The following is an 18,293-nucleotide window of genomic DNA, read 5'->3' as shown; positions in this document are numbered from 1 at the left end:
TTAAACAGCTTGGACAATTCCAGAAAATGGTCATGGCTTTTGAAGCTTCTGATAGGCTAATTGACATAATTTGAGTCAATTGGAGTTGTACCTGTGGATGTATTTCAAGGCCTACCTTCAAACTCAGTGCCTCTTTGCTTGACATCATGGGAAAATCAAAAGATCTCAGCCAAGACCTCAGAAAGAAAATGTAGACCTCCACAAGTCTGGTTCATCCTTGGGAGCAATTTCCAAACGCCTGAAGGTACCATGTTCATTTGTACAAACAATAGTACGCAAGTATAAACACCATGGGACCACGCAGCCATCATACCGCTCAGGAAGGAGACGCGTTCTGTCTCCTAGAGATGAACGTACTTTGGTGCGAAAAGTGCAAATCAATCCCAGAACAACAGCAAAGGACCTTGTGAAGATGCTGGAGGAAACAGGTACAAAAGTATCTATATCCACAGTAAAACGAGTCCTTTATCGACGTAACCTGAAAGGCCGCTCAGCAAGGAAGAAGCCACTGCTCCAAAACCGGCATAAAAAAAGCTAGACTACGGTTTGCAACTGCACATGGGGACAAAGATCGTACATTTTGGAGAAATGTCCTCTTGTCTGATGAAACAAATATAGAACTATTTGGCCTATCAAAGCATTTTATGGCTAGAGATGTGAGTGCTGGGGAAATATTTATTTTTATTAATTTAACCTTTATTTAAGTCAGTTAAGAACAAATTGTTTTTTACAATGATGGCCTACCAAAAGGCAAAAGGCCTGGGATTAAAAATAAAAAAATAAATATAGGACAAACCTCACATCACAACAAGAGAAACACCACAACACTACATAAAGAGAGACCTAAGACAACAACATAGCATGGCAGCAACACATGACAACACAGCATGGTAGCAACACAACATGACAACAACATGGTAGAAACACAACATGGCAGCAGCCAACATGGTAGCAGCAGAAAACATGGTACAAATATTATTGGGCACAGACAACAGCACAAAGGGCAAGAAGGTAGAGACAACAATACATCACGAGAAGCAGCCACAACTGTCAATAAGAGTGTCCATTATTGACTCTTTGAATGAAGAGATGGAGATAAAACTTTTGAGTGTTTTTTACAGCTCGTTCCTGTCACTAGTATGTGGAGGATGTGGGCTGCAGTAGATATCTCAGATAGACAGATATCTCTGTCTTCCGACAGGTATACGACAGGTATACGGAGATAACCAGTTTACAGAGGAGTATAGAGTGCAGTGAAGTGTCCTATAAGGAGCATTGGTGGCAAATCTGATGGTCAAATGGTAAAGCACATCTAGCACACCCTTACGGTACCTGCCAATCTATAAATTATGTCTCCGTAATCTAGCATGGGTAGGATGATCATCTGAATCATGGTTAGTTTGGCAGCTGGGGTGATAGACGATTACGATAGAGGAAGCCAAGTCTAGATGTAACTTTAGCTTGCAGCTTTGATATGTGCTGAGAGCAGGACAGTATACCGTCTAGCCATACTCCCAAGTACTTGTATGAGGTGAGTACCTCAAGTTCTAAACCCTCAGAGGTAGTAATCACACCTGTGGGGAGAGGGGCTTTCTTCTTAACAAACCACATGACCTTTAATTTGGAGGTGTTCGGAACAAGGTTAAGGACAGAGAAAGCTTGTTGGACATTAAGAAAGATTTGTTGTTGGGTGTTTAACACAAAATCCAGGGAGGGGCCAGCTGAGTATAAGATTATCATCTGCATATAAATGAATGAGAGAGTTTCCTACTGCCTGAGCTATGTTGATGTAAATTGAGAAGAGCTTGGGGCCTTGGATCGAGCCTTGGGGTTCTCCCTTGGTGACAGGCAGTGGCTGACACAGAAGATGTTCTGATTTTATGCACTGCTCTCATTGATAGAGGTAGTTAGCAAACCAGGCCAAAGACCCCTCAGAGACACCAATACTTAGCTTGGAGGAGGACCAGAGAGTTGTGGAAAACAGATAGAGCAGTATTGAATTGGGAAGCTAGTTCATCAGGGGGGTTGGGGGCCTGGTCAAAAGGCAGGGCAGAACAGATGGCATCAGAGAGTTGGAGGGGGTCAACAGCTTTGATGTTACGGAAGAAGAGGAGGCGTTTGTCAGTGTTGTGGGGTGAGTATGAGGGAAGAGAGGAGGGGAGGGGGAGATATGAGTTAGGTTGAGTCCAACAGAGCAGACAAGATCAAGTACGTGTCCCTTGATATGAGTGGGAAAATGTACATGTTGGGCAATATTGAACCTGTCCAGAACAGCAATGAAATCAGAGGAAAGTTTTGAGTTTGATGAGTCCGCGTGAATATTCATATCGCCAAGTAACATTAAGCGATGGGAGAATGGGACAGCAATGGTGAGTAGTTCAGACAGGAATGATTCATTAAGTTCAGGAAGATGGTACACAAGGATTGCCAGCGGGAGTAGCTTGGTTAAGAGAAAATAAATCACCAGGTTGTTGGCAAGTTTCAGTTAGGTGGAGGAAGTCTTGTCGTCAGATATTAGTTCATAGACCAAGGGAGCTTTGTTCATTGATCGAGTGTTGAGGAGAGCAAAGTTAGTATTGTGAGACTGATAGGTGAGTTTATGGATAGTGGTAGGTTGATGGGGAAGAAATACATTTGTTCAAAACTGTTCAACTATTGTCTTTCTCTCTCTTTGATTCGACTACTCACCACATTTTCTAGCTAGCTGTAGCATAATGCTTTCAGTAGTAGGTTCATTTTCTGTTCCTTTAATTGGGTGGACAACATGTCAGTTCATGCTGCAAGAGCTCTGAGGTTGGAGGACGTCCTCCGGAAGTAATCATAATTACTGTGTAAGTCTATGGAAGGGTGTGAGAACCATGAGCCTCCAAGGTTTTGTATTGAAGTCAATGTACACAGTAAGGATGGAAAATAGCTGTCCTCCGGCTACACCATGGTGTTACCCCAGAGACTGCTGTTGAGGCTACTGTAGACCTTCATTCTTACATAACATTAAAATATTGCCTGTCAATTAACAGCTTATTAATCTCCTCCCACAATCCCATAAATGTGAGCTCAGGTAGCCAGCCGTACATTGAGAAATTAAAGTAAAACTCCACCCAAAAACTAAATTTTGGTATTTGTTTCATCAGTACATTGTTGACATAGTCCCCAAATCTTTGCTTGTCAACAATCAAGTTTCCAAGACATGTAACTTTCAAAATACATAAATCATCCCTGTGTGATGCATTTTGCATCATATGATGCTGCGTTTTCTATCATCTGTTGCAAAATGCATCAAACGGGGATGATTTCTGCATTTTGAAAGTTACATGTCTTGAAAAGATTCGGACTCATTACAGACTGTCCGGAAGAACAAGGCAGATGTGTCCATATCCACAGTTGTATTGGTTCTTGGTCACCAACACACATTAACACAGACACACATAGAATAAGTAATCTTGTGGAATAGTTGAACTGAATGAATTTTCTTAGATGCACCCACAATCTTCCTACTAAACACAGTCAACTGAGTCACCAGCCAAAACGTGTGTCTTCTTCTTCGACTACTAAACCACTCGGACCTGGGAGGGGGTAGAGTCCAGATGTGCATTCAGACACGCTGCTTGGTGGAAACCAGGAGGCTGTGGTAGATAGCTAAGAAGGGGAGAAATCACCCTAATGGGACTGTGGGGAAAGTCATACGCAAAGTCATCTTTTTACATCCACACTTCGTTCTAACTTGTTTGTGTGTGGGTCATGTGCGCCTACTTCACAGGAGGAATGCCAGTGCAAATATTTTTTCCTTTTGATAATATTAACTTTTATAACCCATTTTATTAAGTTTGGTCTCCCTGAATGGTTTCCTTCCTTTCCGGCAACTGAGTTAGGAAGGGCATATGTATCTTTGTATTGACTGGGTGTTTTGATACAACATCTAAAGTGTAATTAATAATTTCACCATGCTCAAAGGGATACTCAATGCCTGCTTTTAATTACCCATCTACCATCTACCAACCACAAACTCCCTGGTCTTTGTGGTTGAATCTGTGTTTGAAATTCACTGAGAGACGGAGAGACCTTACAGATAATTGTATGTGTGGGGTAAAGAGATGATGTAGTCATTCAAAAATATGTTAGACACTCTCTCTCTCTCTCCCTCTCTCTCTCTCTCGTTGACATTCACCCTCCTTCCTTTATTCTCCCCACTCGTCCTCTTTCATTTCCCTCTTCTTCTTTCTCTCCTCTTGACAAATCACTCCCCTCCCTCTCTTCCACCTCCTGTGCCAAATGTAAACAAATTGTTGAGAGATTAAATTATGACAAATTACTATTATACTATTACATGATTATATTATATCAAACATTGTATAAGATCAAGTAGTAACTTATGAAGAGACGAGGTGAAAATGTCTACTGGTCTGGTGGGGATCTCTTTGGGACTAAATAAAGGATTTATTTACAGTATTTTAGTATAGTGTTCTATGCTTTTTAAAATAATTCATTCATTCTTTCATTCAATAAAGACAAGACAATGTCAACACGTCGGTCTTAGAATGCTATATATGTTATAGATGAATAACTTATTAATAACATATTAAAAACATATCTTGTGTGTGTCAGCACTCAGCCACAATACAGGGATCCACAATGCTCAGTTTAGTTTACCAATAAACAAAGAGTGACATCATTACTGGATTATAAGAAGGAATGTATCAATCATATTGGACAATAAACAGTGTGGACTAAGAGTATTTTAATTTAGAGTACACTTAACACAGTGTTGGCCATCACCAGAGAGGTTAAATCACAAAGATCAATGAGATAGACGTTGTTAGTTTCCTAATTCATAAAAGAAGATTGGAATGGACATGGTATAACTGAGTATGATATGTTATAACACATATCCATCTATAGCTTTCTCAATGCACCAGAAAATGAGTCAGATCAAAGGTAACTCAAATCAAATCAATCAAATGTTATTGGTCACATACACATGGTTAGCAGATGTTAATGCGAGTGTAGTGAAATGCTTGTGCTTCTAGTTCCAACAGTGCAGTAATATCTAACAATTCCCAACAACTACCTAATTCACCCAAATCTAACAAGTAATCTAACAATTCCCCAACAACTACCTAATACACACAAATCTAATGCGGTGAATGAGAATATGTACATATAAATATATGGATGAGCGATGGCCGAACATGCTACCTTGTTAATCTTGCGTTGGGTAAGTCAGGCCTGGTGTAGCTGACATCATAGTGCCTTCATTTCATCACAGTCAATTCATTCATTCGGCAGCAATTCATTAAAATGCCCTTTATAGTTTATCATAATACTACTTAAACTGAGATTGACACCAGAGAACCAGTCTAACTTATTGTAATTCATAAACAATGCTTTGTTTTATAATGAGAAAAGATATCAATACAGTTGTTGTTCTGCATCTTTATCAAAGTGAGCTTACATGGAGATAAATATGAATGCACATGATTGAAATGCTGTAAAAAGTGCAAGAAATAAAAGTCAAAATACTTTCAATTACACATTTTTGGGGGTATGTGTACTTTACTTTACTATATATATTTTTTACAACTTTTACTTCACTATATTCCTGAAGAAAATAATATACTTTTTGCTCCATACATTTTCCCTAAAAGGGTTCTACAGTACCTGGAACCAAAAAGGGTTCTCCTATGGGGACAGCCAAAGAACCCTTTTGGAACCCTTTTTTCTAAGAGTGTACATTTTCTGGACTTTTTCAGAAATCTATTGCTGTTTTACTGATTTTCCAGAGACCAACAGGAGAGGTCACATTTAGAGATCCCCAGTGGTCAGTCTGTCCTGTCAACAAATGGACCTGACCTCCATATTCACGGTGAGCCTAATTCTCCTAATAAGCTAGTATAAAATAGCTTTGAAACCTTGCTCATGAACAACTACTCATTGCAACACAGCAGTTAACAACCACAATTAGCATCACCACAGCTTTCTTTTGCTTTCCATTTGAATTGTTTGTTTCAGATACTTTAGGATAATGTCATCACTTTGGTGAGAAATGAGCTGAAGATGCTCAAGGCAATTCTTTGTAAAGAATACCCAGAGTGCACTTAGAGTCAGAGGAAGGATGAGGAAGTGATGCATGCTGAAGATGAGAACCAGGAGAGGGATGCCAGAAAGGGGGCTCTGAAGATCAAGTCCTAAGGGACATAAACCAGAAGAAGCTCGCTGACACACTGGAGAAAAGTGGCTTTGTGGGCCACTCGTAGTTTCGGTTGGGTAGCGGCTAAGGACAGGGTTGTAACAACACTTGTAGAAAAAAAGGTTATATCTAGAACCAAAAATGCTAAATTGGCTGTCGAACCCTTTTGGGTTCCAAGTAGAACCCTTTTGGGTTTTCACAGAAGGCTCTACGTCAAGGGTGAAATTGTGGTGTAGATATGGGGGGGTTTAAAAATATTTCCTGCAATTCTACAGTTTGACATGACTTATGTTTGAGGGGTATATGGAGGGGTATTTTGGAAAAAAAACAGTATAAGTGGAAGAATAAGTGGGGGAGAGAAACAGCTAGAAAAAATGTTCAGTTTTATAATGCTATTCTACACATTTTGTCATTGTTTTAAAGCTAATTTCCTGCAATTCCATGGGGCATAGAGCAACATTTGCTCTTTTATAGCTCATTTCATGCTATTCTTCACATTTTGCGATGAGGATGAGAGAACATTTTACAGTTTTTAAGCTAATTTCCTGCACCTCTACACATTTTGACATGAGTCTAAGATAAAATGTCACAGTTTTTAAGTAACTATCCAGTGAAAGAAATATTTCTAATGACCGGTATACGCCCACACCATTCTATTGTTGGGGTACGCCCACACCATTCTATTGTTGGGGTACGCCCACACCATTCTATTGTTGGGGTACGCCCACACCATTCTATTGTTGGGGTACGCCCACACCATTCTATTGTTGGGGTACGCCCACACCCTTCTATTGTTGGGGTACGCCCACACCATTCTATTGTTGGGGTACGCCCACACCATTCTATTGTTGGGGTACGCCGACATCATTCTATTGTTGGGGTACGCCCACACCATTCTATTGTTGGGGTACGCCCACACCATTCTATTGTTGGGGTACGCCCACACCATTCTATTGTTGGGGTACGCCCACACCATTCTATTGTTGGGGTATGCCCACACCATTCTATTGTTGGGGTACGCCCACACCATTCTATTGTTGGGGTACGCCCACACCATTCTATTGTTGGGGTACGCCCACACCATTCCAACACAGAAAAGAAGATTTGTACGTCATTTTAATAAGCAGAACACTGCCATACATGTCCCCTCCTCCCTTTCTCACAGAGTTGGAGTGTATCTCGGGCCGGCCGGCACTCTGTCCTTCAAAGCGTCTCTTCTGACACACTGACCCTCCTTCACATGTTCAACACAACATTCACTGACCCTCCTTCACATGTTCAACACAACATTCACTGACCCTCCCTCACATGTTCAACACAACATTCACTGACCCTCCTTCACATGTTCAACACAACTGTCACGTCCTGGCCAGAATAAGGGTTAATTGTTATTGTAGTTTGGTCAGGACGTGGCAGAGGGTATTTGGTTTATGTGGTTCGGGGTAGTGTGTTTGTTGTAGGGGATTTGATTTATGTATTCCGGGGTTTTTTGGGCACTGTTCCTTGTTTATGTATTTATATGTTGATCTAGCTGGTTGTATGTCTATGTTTGGTTAATTGGGGTTGGGACTCTCAATTGAAGGCAGGTGTTGTCTATTTGCCTTTGATTGAGAGTCCCATATAGTAGGGTGTGTTTGTGTTTGTCTTTTGTGGGAGATTATTTGTGAGCACTGCGTTATTGAGCCTGCTACACTGTTGTGAGTCGTGAGTATCATTTATTGTTTTGTTTTTCCTGTGGATGCTTTTCGTTTTTTTCCCATTAAAAGAATGAGTATCCACAACTCTGCTGCATTTTGGTCCTCCTTTTCCAACGACAATCGTGACAGAATCTCCCACCCCCAAAGGACCAATAAGCAGAGGAAGGAGCAAAGGGATTTCGAGTTGGACTGGCGGGAGAAATGGACCTGGGAGGAAGTTCTGGACGGGGCTGGACCTTGGCACCAGGCTGGGGAGTACCGTCGCCCACGGGAGGAAATTGAGGCAGCCAAGGCAGAGAGGCGGAGGTACGAGGCCTTGGACGCGCTGAGGGAGAAGCACGAGAGGGGGCACACGGGGGGGGGCACACGGGTAGTGTGGCTAGGCCAAGGAAGAGCCGGAAGCCAGCTACCCGTGGTTATATGGAGGAGCGTATGAGGTGGAGGGCGCCATGTTTTGCTGAGGTGCGCACTATCTCACCCATACGCACGCACAGTCCGGTGCGCGCCATTCCAGCCCCGCGCAGATGCCGTGCTAGAGTGGGCATCCAGCCTGGGAGGAGGATGCCTGCGCAGCGCATCTGGTCACCGGTACGCCTCCTCGGACCAGGCTACCCTACTCCCGCACTAAGCACGGCAACCATCAGGCCCCTGCACAGCCCAGTTCGCCCTGTACTAGCACCCCACTCGTACAGGGCTACTAGTTCCATCCAGCCAGGACGGGTTGTGCAGGAGGTAAGATCAAGACCGCCTGTGCGCCTCCATAGCCCGGTGTTTCCAATTGCTGTCTCTCGTGCGGACCCGGAAGTGCGTCAGCCCAGTCCGACTCGTCCTGTTCCCGCTCCCCGCACTAGCCTGGAGGTGCGTGTTCCCAGTCTGGTACGTCTAGTACCAGCACCATGCACCAGGCTTCAAGTGCGTCATCCCAGTCAAGAGTCGCCCGAGCTGCCCGTCAGTCAAGAGTCGCCCGAGCTGCCCGTCAGTCAAGAGTCGCCCGAGCTGCCCGTCAGTCAAGAGTCGCCCGAGCTGCCCGTCAGTCAAGAGTCGCCCGAGCCGCCCGTCAGTCAAGAGTCGCCCGAGCCGCCCGTCAGTCAAGATTCGCCCGAGCCGCCCGTCAGTCAGGAGTCGCCCGAGCCGCCCGTCAGTCAGGAGTCGCCCGAGCCGCCCGTCAGTCAGGAGTCGCCCGAGCCGCCCGTCAGCCAGGAGTCGCCCGAGCCACCCGTCAGTCAGGAGTCGCCCGAGCCGCCCGTCAGTCAGGAGTCGCCCGAGCCGCCCGTCAGTCAGAAGTCGCCCGAGCCGCCCGTCAGTCAGGAGTCGCCCGAGCCGCCCGTCAGTCAGGAGTCGCCCGAGCCGCCCGTCAGTCAGGAGTAGCCCGAGCCGCCCGCCAGTCAGGAGCCGCCAGAGCCGCCCACTAGTCAGGAGCCGCCAGAGTGGCCAGACTGCCCGGAGCCGCCAGAGTGGCCAGACTGCCCGGAGCCGCCAGAGTGGCCAGACTGCCCGGAGCCGCCAGAGTGGCCAGACTGCCCGGAGCCGCCAGAGTGGCCAGACTGCCCGGAGCCGCCAGAGTGGCCAGACTGCCCGGAGATGCCAGAGTGGCCAGACTGCCCGGAGATGCCAGAGTGGCCAGACATAAAACAGCCTTTTGCTGGTTCCTGGAGGAAAGTCAGTGAAGTCACACTTCTGTTCTAACGCATCTCTGGGGCATGATGGGATACTTTTCACTGTCGTCATGGCAGAGGATGGGGAGTGGTTCTTGTCAAGTCCGTTTAGTTCAAATTTGCAAACTGCTGCTCCCAAAACAACAGATTTGGTTTGGGGGGTGCCAACATTAGTAATGTAGTAATTAATATTAACATTCTCTGCGCTTCATGTCCAAATTATCTTAAAATGACCTAAAACAACAGTTTGGGATTTTGACAATGATTTTGGCTCTCTAGCTTCTTCCCCAGACTCAGATGAAAATGTTTAAGTTTATGCATCCAGTATGAAGGAAGTTAGAGGTTGTCACGGATACTCCCTCTCCGGCCTCGAGGTCATCAGGCTGCTGATTATCCCACATACCTGTCACCATCGTCTCGTGCACCTGCACCTCATGACCCTCACCTGGACTCCATCACCTCCTTGATTGTCTTCCCTATATCTGTCACTGACGCTTTTCCTTTCAGTTGGGGCACATCTGGACACAGGTCAAGAAAGAAGAATCAGCTTTCTATGTTGTTACATTGGTATAACACTGGGTAACATTGTTTGGAAATAATTCAATACGTTTAAAGGATTAGGAGAGGACATTTGTAATGTTAAGAAGTTGAAGAGTGTAGACCTACCTGAATGTGTCCAATAGAAGGTCTTGTTTTCATTGCAACGTTTTGCAACAGAGTAAATGTTTTACAACAGAATCGGCGTAATGTCACAGGGGGAATGAAGTAAGGTTGAGAGTGTGTGTGCATATGTGACCATATGTGTGTGTTCCACCAGGGGTGCCCGCTGTTACAGTGAGATTGAGAGGTGAGAGATCAATTCTGATCAGCTGCACGTGCGCGCACACACACACACACACACACAAACACACACACACACACACACACACACACACACACACACACACACACACACACACACACACACACACACACACACACACACACACACACACACACACACACACACACACACACACACACACACACACACACACACACACACACACACACACACACACACACACACACACGACAAACAGGCTCCAGCAGGGACTGGAGCAGACACCAGATGTGTTGACATTAGGCTTGTGCTAAATTGACCTGCTAATATGGCCCTAATTTGTCTCTCAGTTTGTGCCGCCACCTTCCAGGTGGGAAGAGCGGTGTTTCCATGTGTGACAGTTGGGGAATCATGGGAAATGTAGTTTAGCAGGTAGATCCTTACAGTCGGTGGTACAGATACAGCTTCCAGCAATTTCTGACATCACAGCACCATGAATAACTAATCCATAATGAGGAAGATTACAAACAAAACGTGTTCAAATTTCATAAATATTTATTACATATCAATGAACAGAATTTACTACTTTCACAGCAGTGGTCTACAGCACTTGTTCAAATAACTGAAATAATTGTTCAAAAAATAATAATAATAATAATAATAATAGAATAAAGTTTCATTTGAGGCCACATTTGAAACACAAACATTTACAAGTAGTACTTGGCATTAAAAACGATACAATATTTTTAAGACACTTGGTGTTATTTTTATTATTTTCTTCTTTCGTTTTGATATCACAGAGAGGTTGAGCAACAGTCTAAACACTAAATATTGATTTAGATACAAAAACCACTGCAAAAACATCAAGGAGTTGGGGTGGTGTGAACTTTAACAGGGACGACGGAAACAAAGGAGAGAGTAACAGGGAGAATGATCAAAGTGATAGAAGCCGTATTACAAACCTTCAAACCACCAGACATCCCAATCCCATTCACCTACACTCATGATAAGAACCAGCGTAATAATAACAAGTCAAATTCCATTGTAAAAATAGTCCCCCTATGTTGTCCCTCTGGTTTTGCGTAATAGTATTGAAAGAGACCATATTGAGACAGGCAAGTACAGAGAGAAACAGAAGAAAAGGTGTGATAGAGAGAGAGAAGGGGGCTCATGCTAGATCAGAAGAGGGGTGCCATGTCGCAAGCCGACCACACACGGGTGCTCACATAGTCGAACGGATGCACAGATGCTTAAGCCAAGAACTCTCCCTAATATTCCTCTCTAGACATGTACTGTATGCAGGTTTTGCAGCAATATCACCGTGACCTGTATAGTAGTAACAACAGAGCCTCTCCCTAACACTGCTCTCAGCATGATGCAGCTTAAGACACTGAGAACACAGTATCATGCTGTACGCCTGGTCTCCCATGGGAGATACCAAACTCCTAACCATTAGCCCAGTAGGAAATTCCCACTTGGGTTAAGGATGACACTGATTTTGAAGTTGCAGGCGTGAGCCCAACTCATGTCCAGTACATACTGATGAAACACTACATTTCCCATGATGCCCTGGTATTGTGTCATGTTTGACCCCTGACCCGTGTTCTGATTGGCTGATATCACTCTACTCATTGGGATTGGTTACTTATCTATCTTATCAGAGGTGTGTTATGGCTTCCTCTGTGCTGTTTCAGTCCACTCTGTCTTTACACGCATCACAACTCCTGTGTTCAGTAATGTCCCATTGCACTTGGGAAGTTATGAATTGCTCCTAGTGAAGAGTTGGAGAGGAGAGGAAATTCCGTATTCCAAATAGTTCCTATAGGGACTCTGAGTTAGGCTACAGTACCTACCATTTGCCATCTAACCCTAACCTATCTACCATCTAACCTTAACCCATCTACCATCTAACCTTAACCCATCTACCCCTAATCCTCCTGCCATCTAACCCTAACCCATCTACCATCTAACCTTAACCCATCTACCATCTAACCATAAGCCATTTACCATCAAACCCTAACCCATCTACCATCTAACCCGAATCCTCCTGCCATCTAACCCTAACCCATCTACCATCTAACCCTAATCCTCCTGCCATCTAACCCTAACCCATCTCTCATCTAACCCTCCTATCATCTAACCCTAACCCATCTACCATCTAACCCTCCTATCATCTAACCCTAACCCTAACCCATCTACCATCTAACCCTCCTATCATCTAACCCTAACCAATCTACCATCTAAATGGACTCTCATCCACTATGTCTATGTCCTAAAAGCCGCCCTATTCCCTATATAATGCACTACTTCAGCGCTCTATGGGCCCTGGTTAAAAGTTGGGACGCAACCTATGACCGACTACATTACCTCATGCCATCACTCCTAAAAGGAAGTAGTTGGCTACTTGATAAATTCTCCAACCCGACTAACAAGAGAATCAATGTTGGCTGAGTCTACACACCACTATACAGAGAGGCAAGCTGATAGAGGTCCCATGTAGACAATAGCGGCCAAACACCAGACAGACCATGTCCACTGGGCACAGACGTCAATTCAACGTCTATTCAATGTCGGTTCAATGTTATTTAATTGAAATGACGTGGAAACAATGTTGATTCAGCCAGTGTGTGCCCGGCTGTTTGTGTCGGATACTGCCGTCGACCCACTAGAAAGCCGATGAGCTAACTGGCCAATTGGCCGCTGGCTATGACAATGTTGGGCCATTTATAGGCCACAGTAAGCTTACTGTCAGGGCAGGTTGTAGTCTGTGTATAGAAGACTGTATGCATTTTCATTCAGTGAGGACCTGGACCGAGGGATTCTCAGGGACAGCCAGAAACAGGACAGTAGTAGCAAAGGCTTGCAGGTGCTTTTAGAGACCCTAGAGGGGTGTGTGTGTGTGACTCTATGATGATTGAACCTAGCTCACAGAGTCACTGTAGGATGTTACCTACAGAGGGATACATGACTAAGACTGCTACTGTCAGAGACCAGCCAATCAGAGGAGGTGACTGGTGGCTGATGGGAGTTGTGGTTTTGGTGAAGGATGTGGCGAATTGGCACTTGTGGGAGACTCTGCCTCCAGTCCAGCCCTGTCTACCTGCATACTGTGAGTTGGGAAGGAAACAGAACAAGACTGACAGACATGGAGAGCATAAAACATCTTACATTTACTAAATATGTGAATAAAATGTGTATTATAATATATCTATAAAGGCATACATGTCTGTCAGTGTGTATGCATCTTAATGTATAAATAGATGTACACATACATATATTATACTACAGTTGAAAGTGGAACAGGAAATAATCATATAATATGCAACAAATGGTAAGCCAAAGCAACTTCACGAGGGCGTCGGTTCCAACACAGATTTTTCTTCGTGCCTTGGTGCGTAGATTTACATTCAGTTTTGGTTTATTGATGAAACCTTCGCCGTATAATGACCTCTGAACTCTGAACTAACCACACCACCTCAAATTACCTCCTCGTTTTCTTTGGGTTACTCGCTGCGGTGCAACACACACACACACATTCCTCTTCTACACACCATGTCTGAGTATGAAGACCCAGACCACAGAGATAAAAACTAAACAGAAATCAACGAACTACAAATAAAATGACCGAAAGGAGGAGAGAAGAGGTGGATGAGGAGGAAAGGAGGAGGAGAGAAGAGGTGGATGAGGAGGAAAGGAGGAGGAGAGAAGAGGGGGATGAGGAGGAAAGTAGGAGCAGAGAAGAGGGGGATGAGGAGGAAAGGAGGAGGAGAGAAGAGGGGGATGAGGCGGAAAGGAGGAGGAGAGAAGAGGTGGATGAGGAGGAAAGGAGGAGGAGAGAAGAGGGGGATGAGGAGGAAAGGAGGAGGAGAGAAGAGGGGGATGAGGAGGAAAGGAGGAGCAGAGAAGAGGGGGATGAGGAGGAGAGAAGAGGGGGATGAGGAGGAAAGGAGGAGGAGAGAAGAGGTGGATGAGGAGGAAAGGAGGAGGAGAGAAGAGGGGGGATGAGGAGGAAAGGAGGAGCAGAGAAGAGGGGGATGAGGAGGAAAGGAGGAGGAGAGAAGAGATGGATGAGGGGGAAAGGAGGAGGAGAGAAGAGGGGGATGAGGAAAGGAGGAGGATAGAAGAGGTGGATGAGGAGGAAAGGAGGAGAAGAGAAGAGGTGGATGAGGAGGAAAGGAGGAGAAGAGAAGAGGTGGATGAGGAGGAAAGGAGGAGGGCAGAAAATAAGTGCATGATGGGATTGTCTTCACTTTAGGTCCAGGATGTCTTCTTCGAACGAGGTGGAGAGGGTGAAGGGGCTGGCCAATGGGCTCTCCTCTCTAAGTACCACTTTCTCTGGCTCCGCCTCCGAGCTGGACGAGCAGTGCCGTTGGATGTCCGAGTCCGTGTCGGCCGACTCCGAGCCCACTCTGATAGGACACACAGCATGCCCATCAGTTTGAATCACTACATCATAACGTTTTACACTCATATCATTTGAACATTGGGGAACCGCCAGGGCCCTCTACGCCTTCAGAGAGGGCCTATATTTTTATATATTAATATAATCTGGAATTGTGTTTTCATTGATTTAATTTTTTTTGTCTTAATTGTAATAATGTTCCTATTGATTTTCTTCAGTTTGTTTTCGAAAAAGAAAGGTTAATATCCAAGAGAAAAAAATATCCAATCAGAATTTTTCTTTGGTAGTCTCTTGGTAGAAATAATCTCGCTGGGCTCAACGCTCATTGGCTAGGCACTTGGGCTTTGACTAGAAGGCAGCCAACGTCATTGACATTGACTTCAATTAGAGAAGCATTTTGGAATGACAGTAGATTCAACCAATCACAAATTGTCTTGTAATAGGTGGGACAATTTAACTTCTCTAGGGCCGGCGGGACGAAATCGTCCCACCTACGTAACAGCCAGTGGAATCCTGTGGCGCGTTATTCAAATACCTTAGAAATGCTATTACTTCAATTTCTCAAACATATGACTATTTTACACCATTTTAAAGACAAGACTCTCGTTAATCTAACCACACTGTCCGATTTCAAAAAGGCTTTACAATGAAAGCAAAACATTAGATTATGTCAGCAGAGTACCCAGCCAGAAATAATTAGACACCCATTTTTCAAGCTAGCATATAATGTCACAAAAACCCAGAAGACAGCTAAATGCAGCACTAACCTTTGATGATCTTCATCAGATGACACACCTAGGACATTATGTTATACAATACATGCATGTTTTGTTCAATCAAGTTCATATTTATATCAAAATCCAGCTTTTTACATTAGCATGTGACGTTCAGAACTAGCATACCCCCCGCAAACTTCCGGTGAATTTACTAAATTACTCACGATAAACGTTCACAAAAAGCATAACAATTATTTTAAGAATTATAGATACAGAACTCCTCTATGCACTCGATATGTCCGATTTTAAAATAGCTTTTCGGTGAAAGCACATTTTGCAATATTCTCAGTAGATAGCCCGGCATCACAGGGCTAGCTATTTAGACACCCAGCAAGTTTAGCACTCACCAAAGTCAGATTTACTATAAGAAAAATGTTATTACCTTTGGTGTTCTTCGTCAGAATGCACTCCCAGGACTTCTACTTCAATAACAAATGTTGGTTTGGTTCAAAATAATCCATAGTTATATCCAAATAGCGGCGTTTTGTTCGTGCGTTCAAGACACTATCCGAAAGGGTAAATAAGGGTTACGAGCATGGCGCATTTTGTGACCAAAAAATTCGAAATATTCCATTACCGTACTTCGAAGCATGTCAACCGCTGTTTAAAATCAATTTTTATGCCATTTTTCTCGTAAAAAAGCGATAATATTCCGACCGGGAATCTGCATTTAGGTAAACAGACGAAAGAAAATAAAGCACGGGGTCGACTTGTGCACGCGCCTAAGCCCATAGTACTCTGATCGGCCACTTGCCAAAAGCGATAATGTGTTTCAGCCAGAGCCTGCCTCGATATCGTTCAGCTTTTTCCCGGGCTCTGAGAGCCTATGGGAGCCGTAGGAAGTGTCACGTTAGAGCAAAGATCCTCAGTCTTCAATAAAAAGAGCCCAGATGAACAACAACTTGTCAGACAGGCCACTTCCCATATAGAATCCTGTCAGGTTTTTGCCTGCCATATGAGTTCTGTTATACTCACAGACACCATTCAAACAGTTTTAGAAACTTTAGGGTGTTTTCTATCCAAATCTACTAATTATATGCATATTCAACTTTTTCGAACAAAACTACATTTGTTGTTGCCCTGGGATTCCTGGAAGTGCCTTCTGATGAAGATAATCAAAGGTAAGGGAATATTTACGATAGTATTTTTGATTTTAGATGGTTCCAAGATGGCGCTAACATGTATCGCCTAGCCTATTTTTCTGAGCATACCACGTCGTTTATTGCAAAGTGTGATTTCCCAGTAACGTTATTTTTAAATCTGGCAATGCGGTTGCATTCACGAGATGTTAATCTATAATTCTTTGAATGACAATATTACATTTTAACAATGTTTTCGAATAGTAATTTTGTAAATTGTAGCGCTGATTCACCGGAAGCATTTGAGGGAAAATATTTTCTGAACGTCACGCGCTGATGTAAAATGCTGTTTTTATATATAAATATGAACTTTATCGAACAGAAAATGCATGTATTGTGTAACATGATGTCCTAGGAGTGTCATCTGATGAAGATTGTCAAAGGTTAGTGCTGCATTTAGCTGTGTTTTGGGTATTTGTGATGCATCTAGTTGCTTTGAAAATGGCAGTGTGATTTTTTTTGGCAGGGTACTCTCCTGACATAATCTAATGTTTTGCTTTTGCTGTAAAGCCTTTTTGAAATCGGACAACGTGGTTCAATTCAGGAGAGGTGTATCTATAAAATGATGTAAAATAGTCATATGTTTGAGAAATTGAAGTTATAGCATTTATGAGGTTTTGTATTTCGCGCGACGCAATTCCACTGGCTGTTGACTAGGGTGGGATGCAAACGTCCCACCTTGCCCAGACAGGTTAACAAGCAATGGCGCAATAAAACACTTACTCACAATGATAAAGTCAGGCACAACAGGGAGAGTCTAAAGCGCCTTATTCATACGGTTGTGTTTTTAGGCAAGCAAGAATTAGCATTCAGAGGACATGGTGAGGGTAAAGAATCAGCTAATAAGGGAAACTACTTGGAAATACTGGATTTCTTGGCTGAGTATGACAGCACGTTAAACTGCCGTTCGGCTACGGCTACCATGTTCACAGGCATTTCCAGCAAAATCCAAAATGACCTGATACACGCGGTCGCGAATGTAATGACAGATGTCATGAAGGAAGAATTGAAGAAAACCCCCTTTGTAACCATCATGGTTGACGAGATGACAGATATCAGCAATGTAGCCCAAATGTCTTATGTGTTACGTTACACTACCGATGGTGGTGTGAAGGAAAGGTTTTTCAAATTTGAGGATGTAACTGAGTATAAACGGGCAGAAGAGGTTGCTACCCGAATTATCAGCTTTTTAGAGGAATGTGAATGCACGGCCAAAGTTGTGTCACTGTGTTACGATGGGCCTGCAGTCATGGCCTCTGGTATAAACGGAGTACAAGCCAAGGTGAAAGAAACTATCCCGCAAGCTCTGTTCATTCATTGCTATGCGCACACTCTTAATCTGGTCATGTAAACTAAAAGTGTTGGTAAACTAAAAGAATGCAATATTTTTTTCTCATCTTGGTGGCCTAGCAGTGTTTTTCTGAAGATCTGTCAAACAAACAAATCTACTGGATGAAATATGCCAGCGAAGACTACCCAGAGTGGCGCCAACATGGTGGAACTTCTCCTCACACTTGAAAAAAAGGCAGAACTCATTGAACTCTTTGAATACATAGTGGACCATCACGATGACTCTGATGAAGACACCAATCACAGCGCAGATCAATACATGATGCA

General features: G+C 43.8%; 1 protein-coding gene across 6 annotated transcripts in view; it reads right to left on the bottom strand.

Annotated features, from left to right (window-relative positions):
* Positions 1 to 14,431: 14,431 nt before the first annotated feature.
* Positions 14,432 to 18,293, bottom strand: part of garnl3 (GTPase activating Rap/RanGAP domain like 3) — a 261,207-nt gene continuing 257,345 nt past the window's right edge. For 5 of the 6 annotated variants that reach the window (XM_045692952.1, XM_045692967.1, XM_045692961.1 and 2 more), the window contains one exon: positions 14,433 to 14,768. In XM_045692952.1, the coding sequence (XP_045548908.1) occupies positions 14,606 to 14,768 (163 nt within the window). In that variant the 3' untranslated portion in view covers positions 14,433 to 14,605. Of the gene's footprint in view, positions 14,769 to 18,293 lie in introns of all 6 variants that reach the window. The other variant, XM_045692975.1, reaches the window with a different exon arrangement.

This window comes from Salmo salar, chromosome ssa01 (assembly GCF_905237065.1).
Source record: "Salmo salar chromosome ssa01, Ssal_v3.1, whole genome shotgun sequence".
Taxonomy (NCBI): domain Eukaryota; kingdom Metazoa; phylum Chordata; class Actinopteri; order Salmoniformes; family Salmonidae; genus Salmo; species Salmo salar.
Note: the sequence above shows the minus strand (reverse complement) of the source record. Positions and strands in the feature narration are given on the sequence as shown.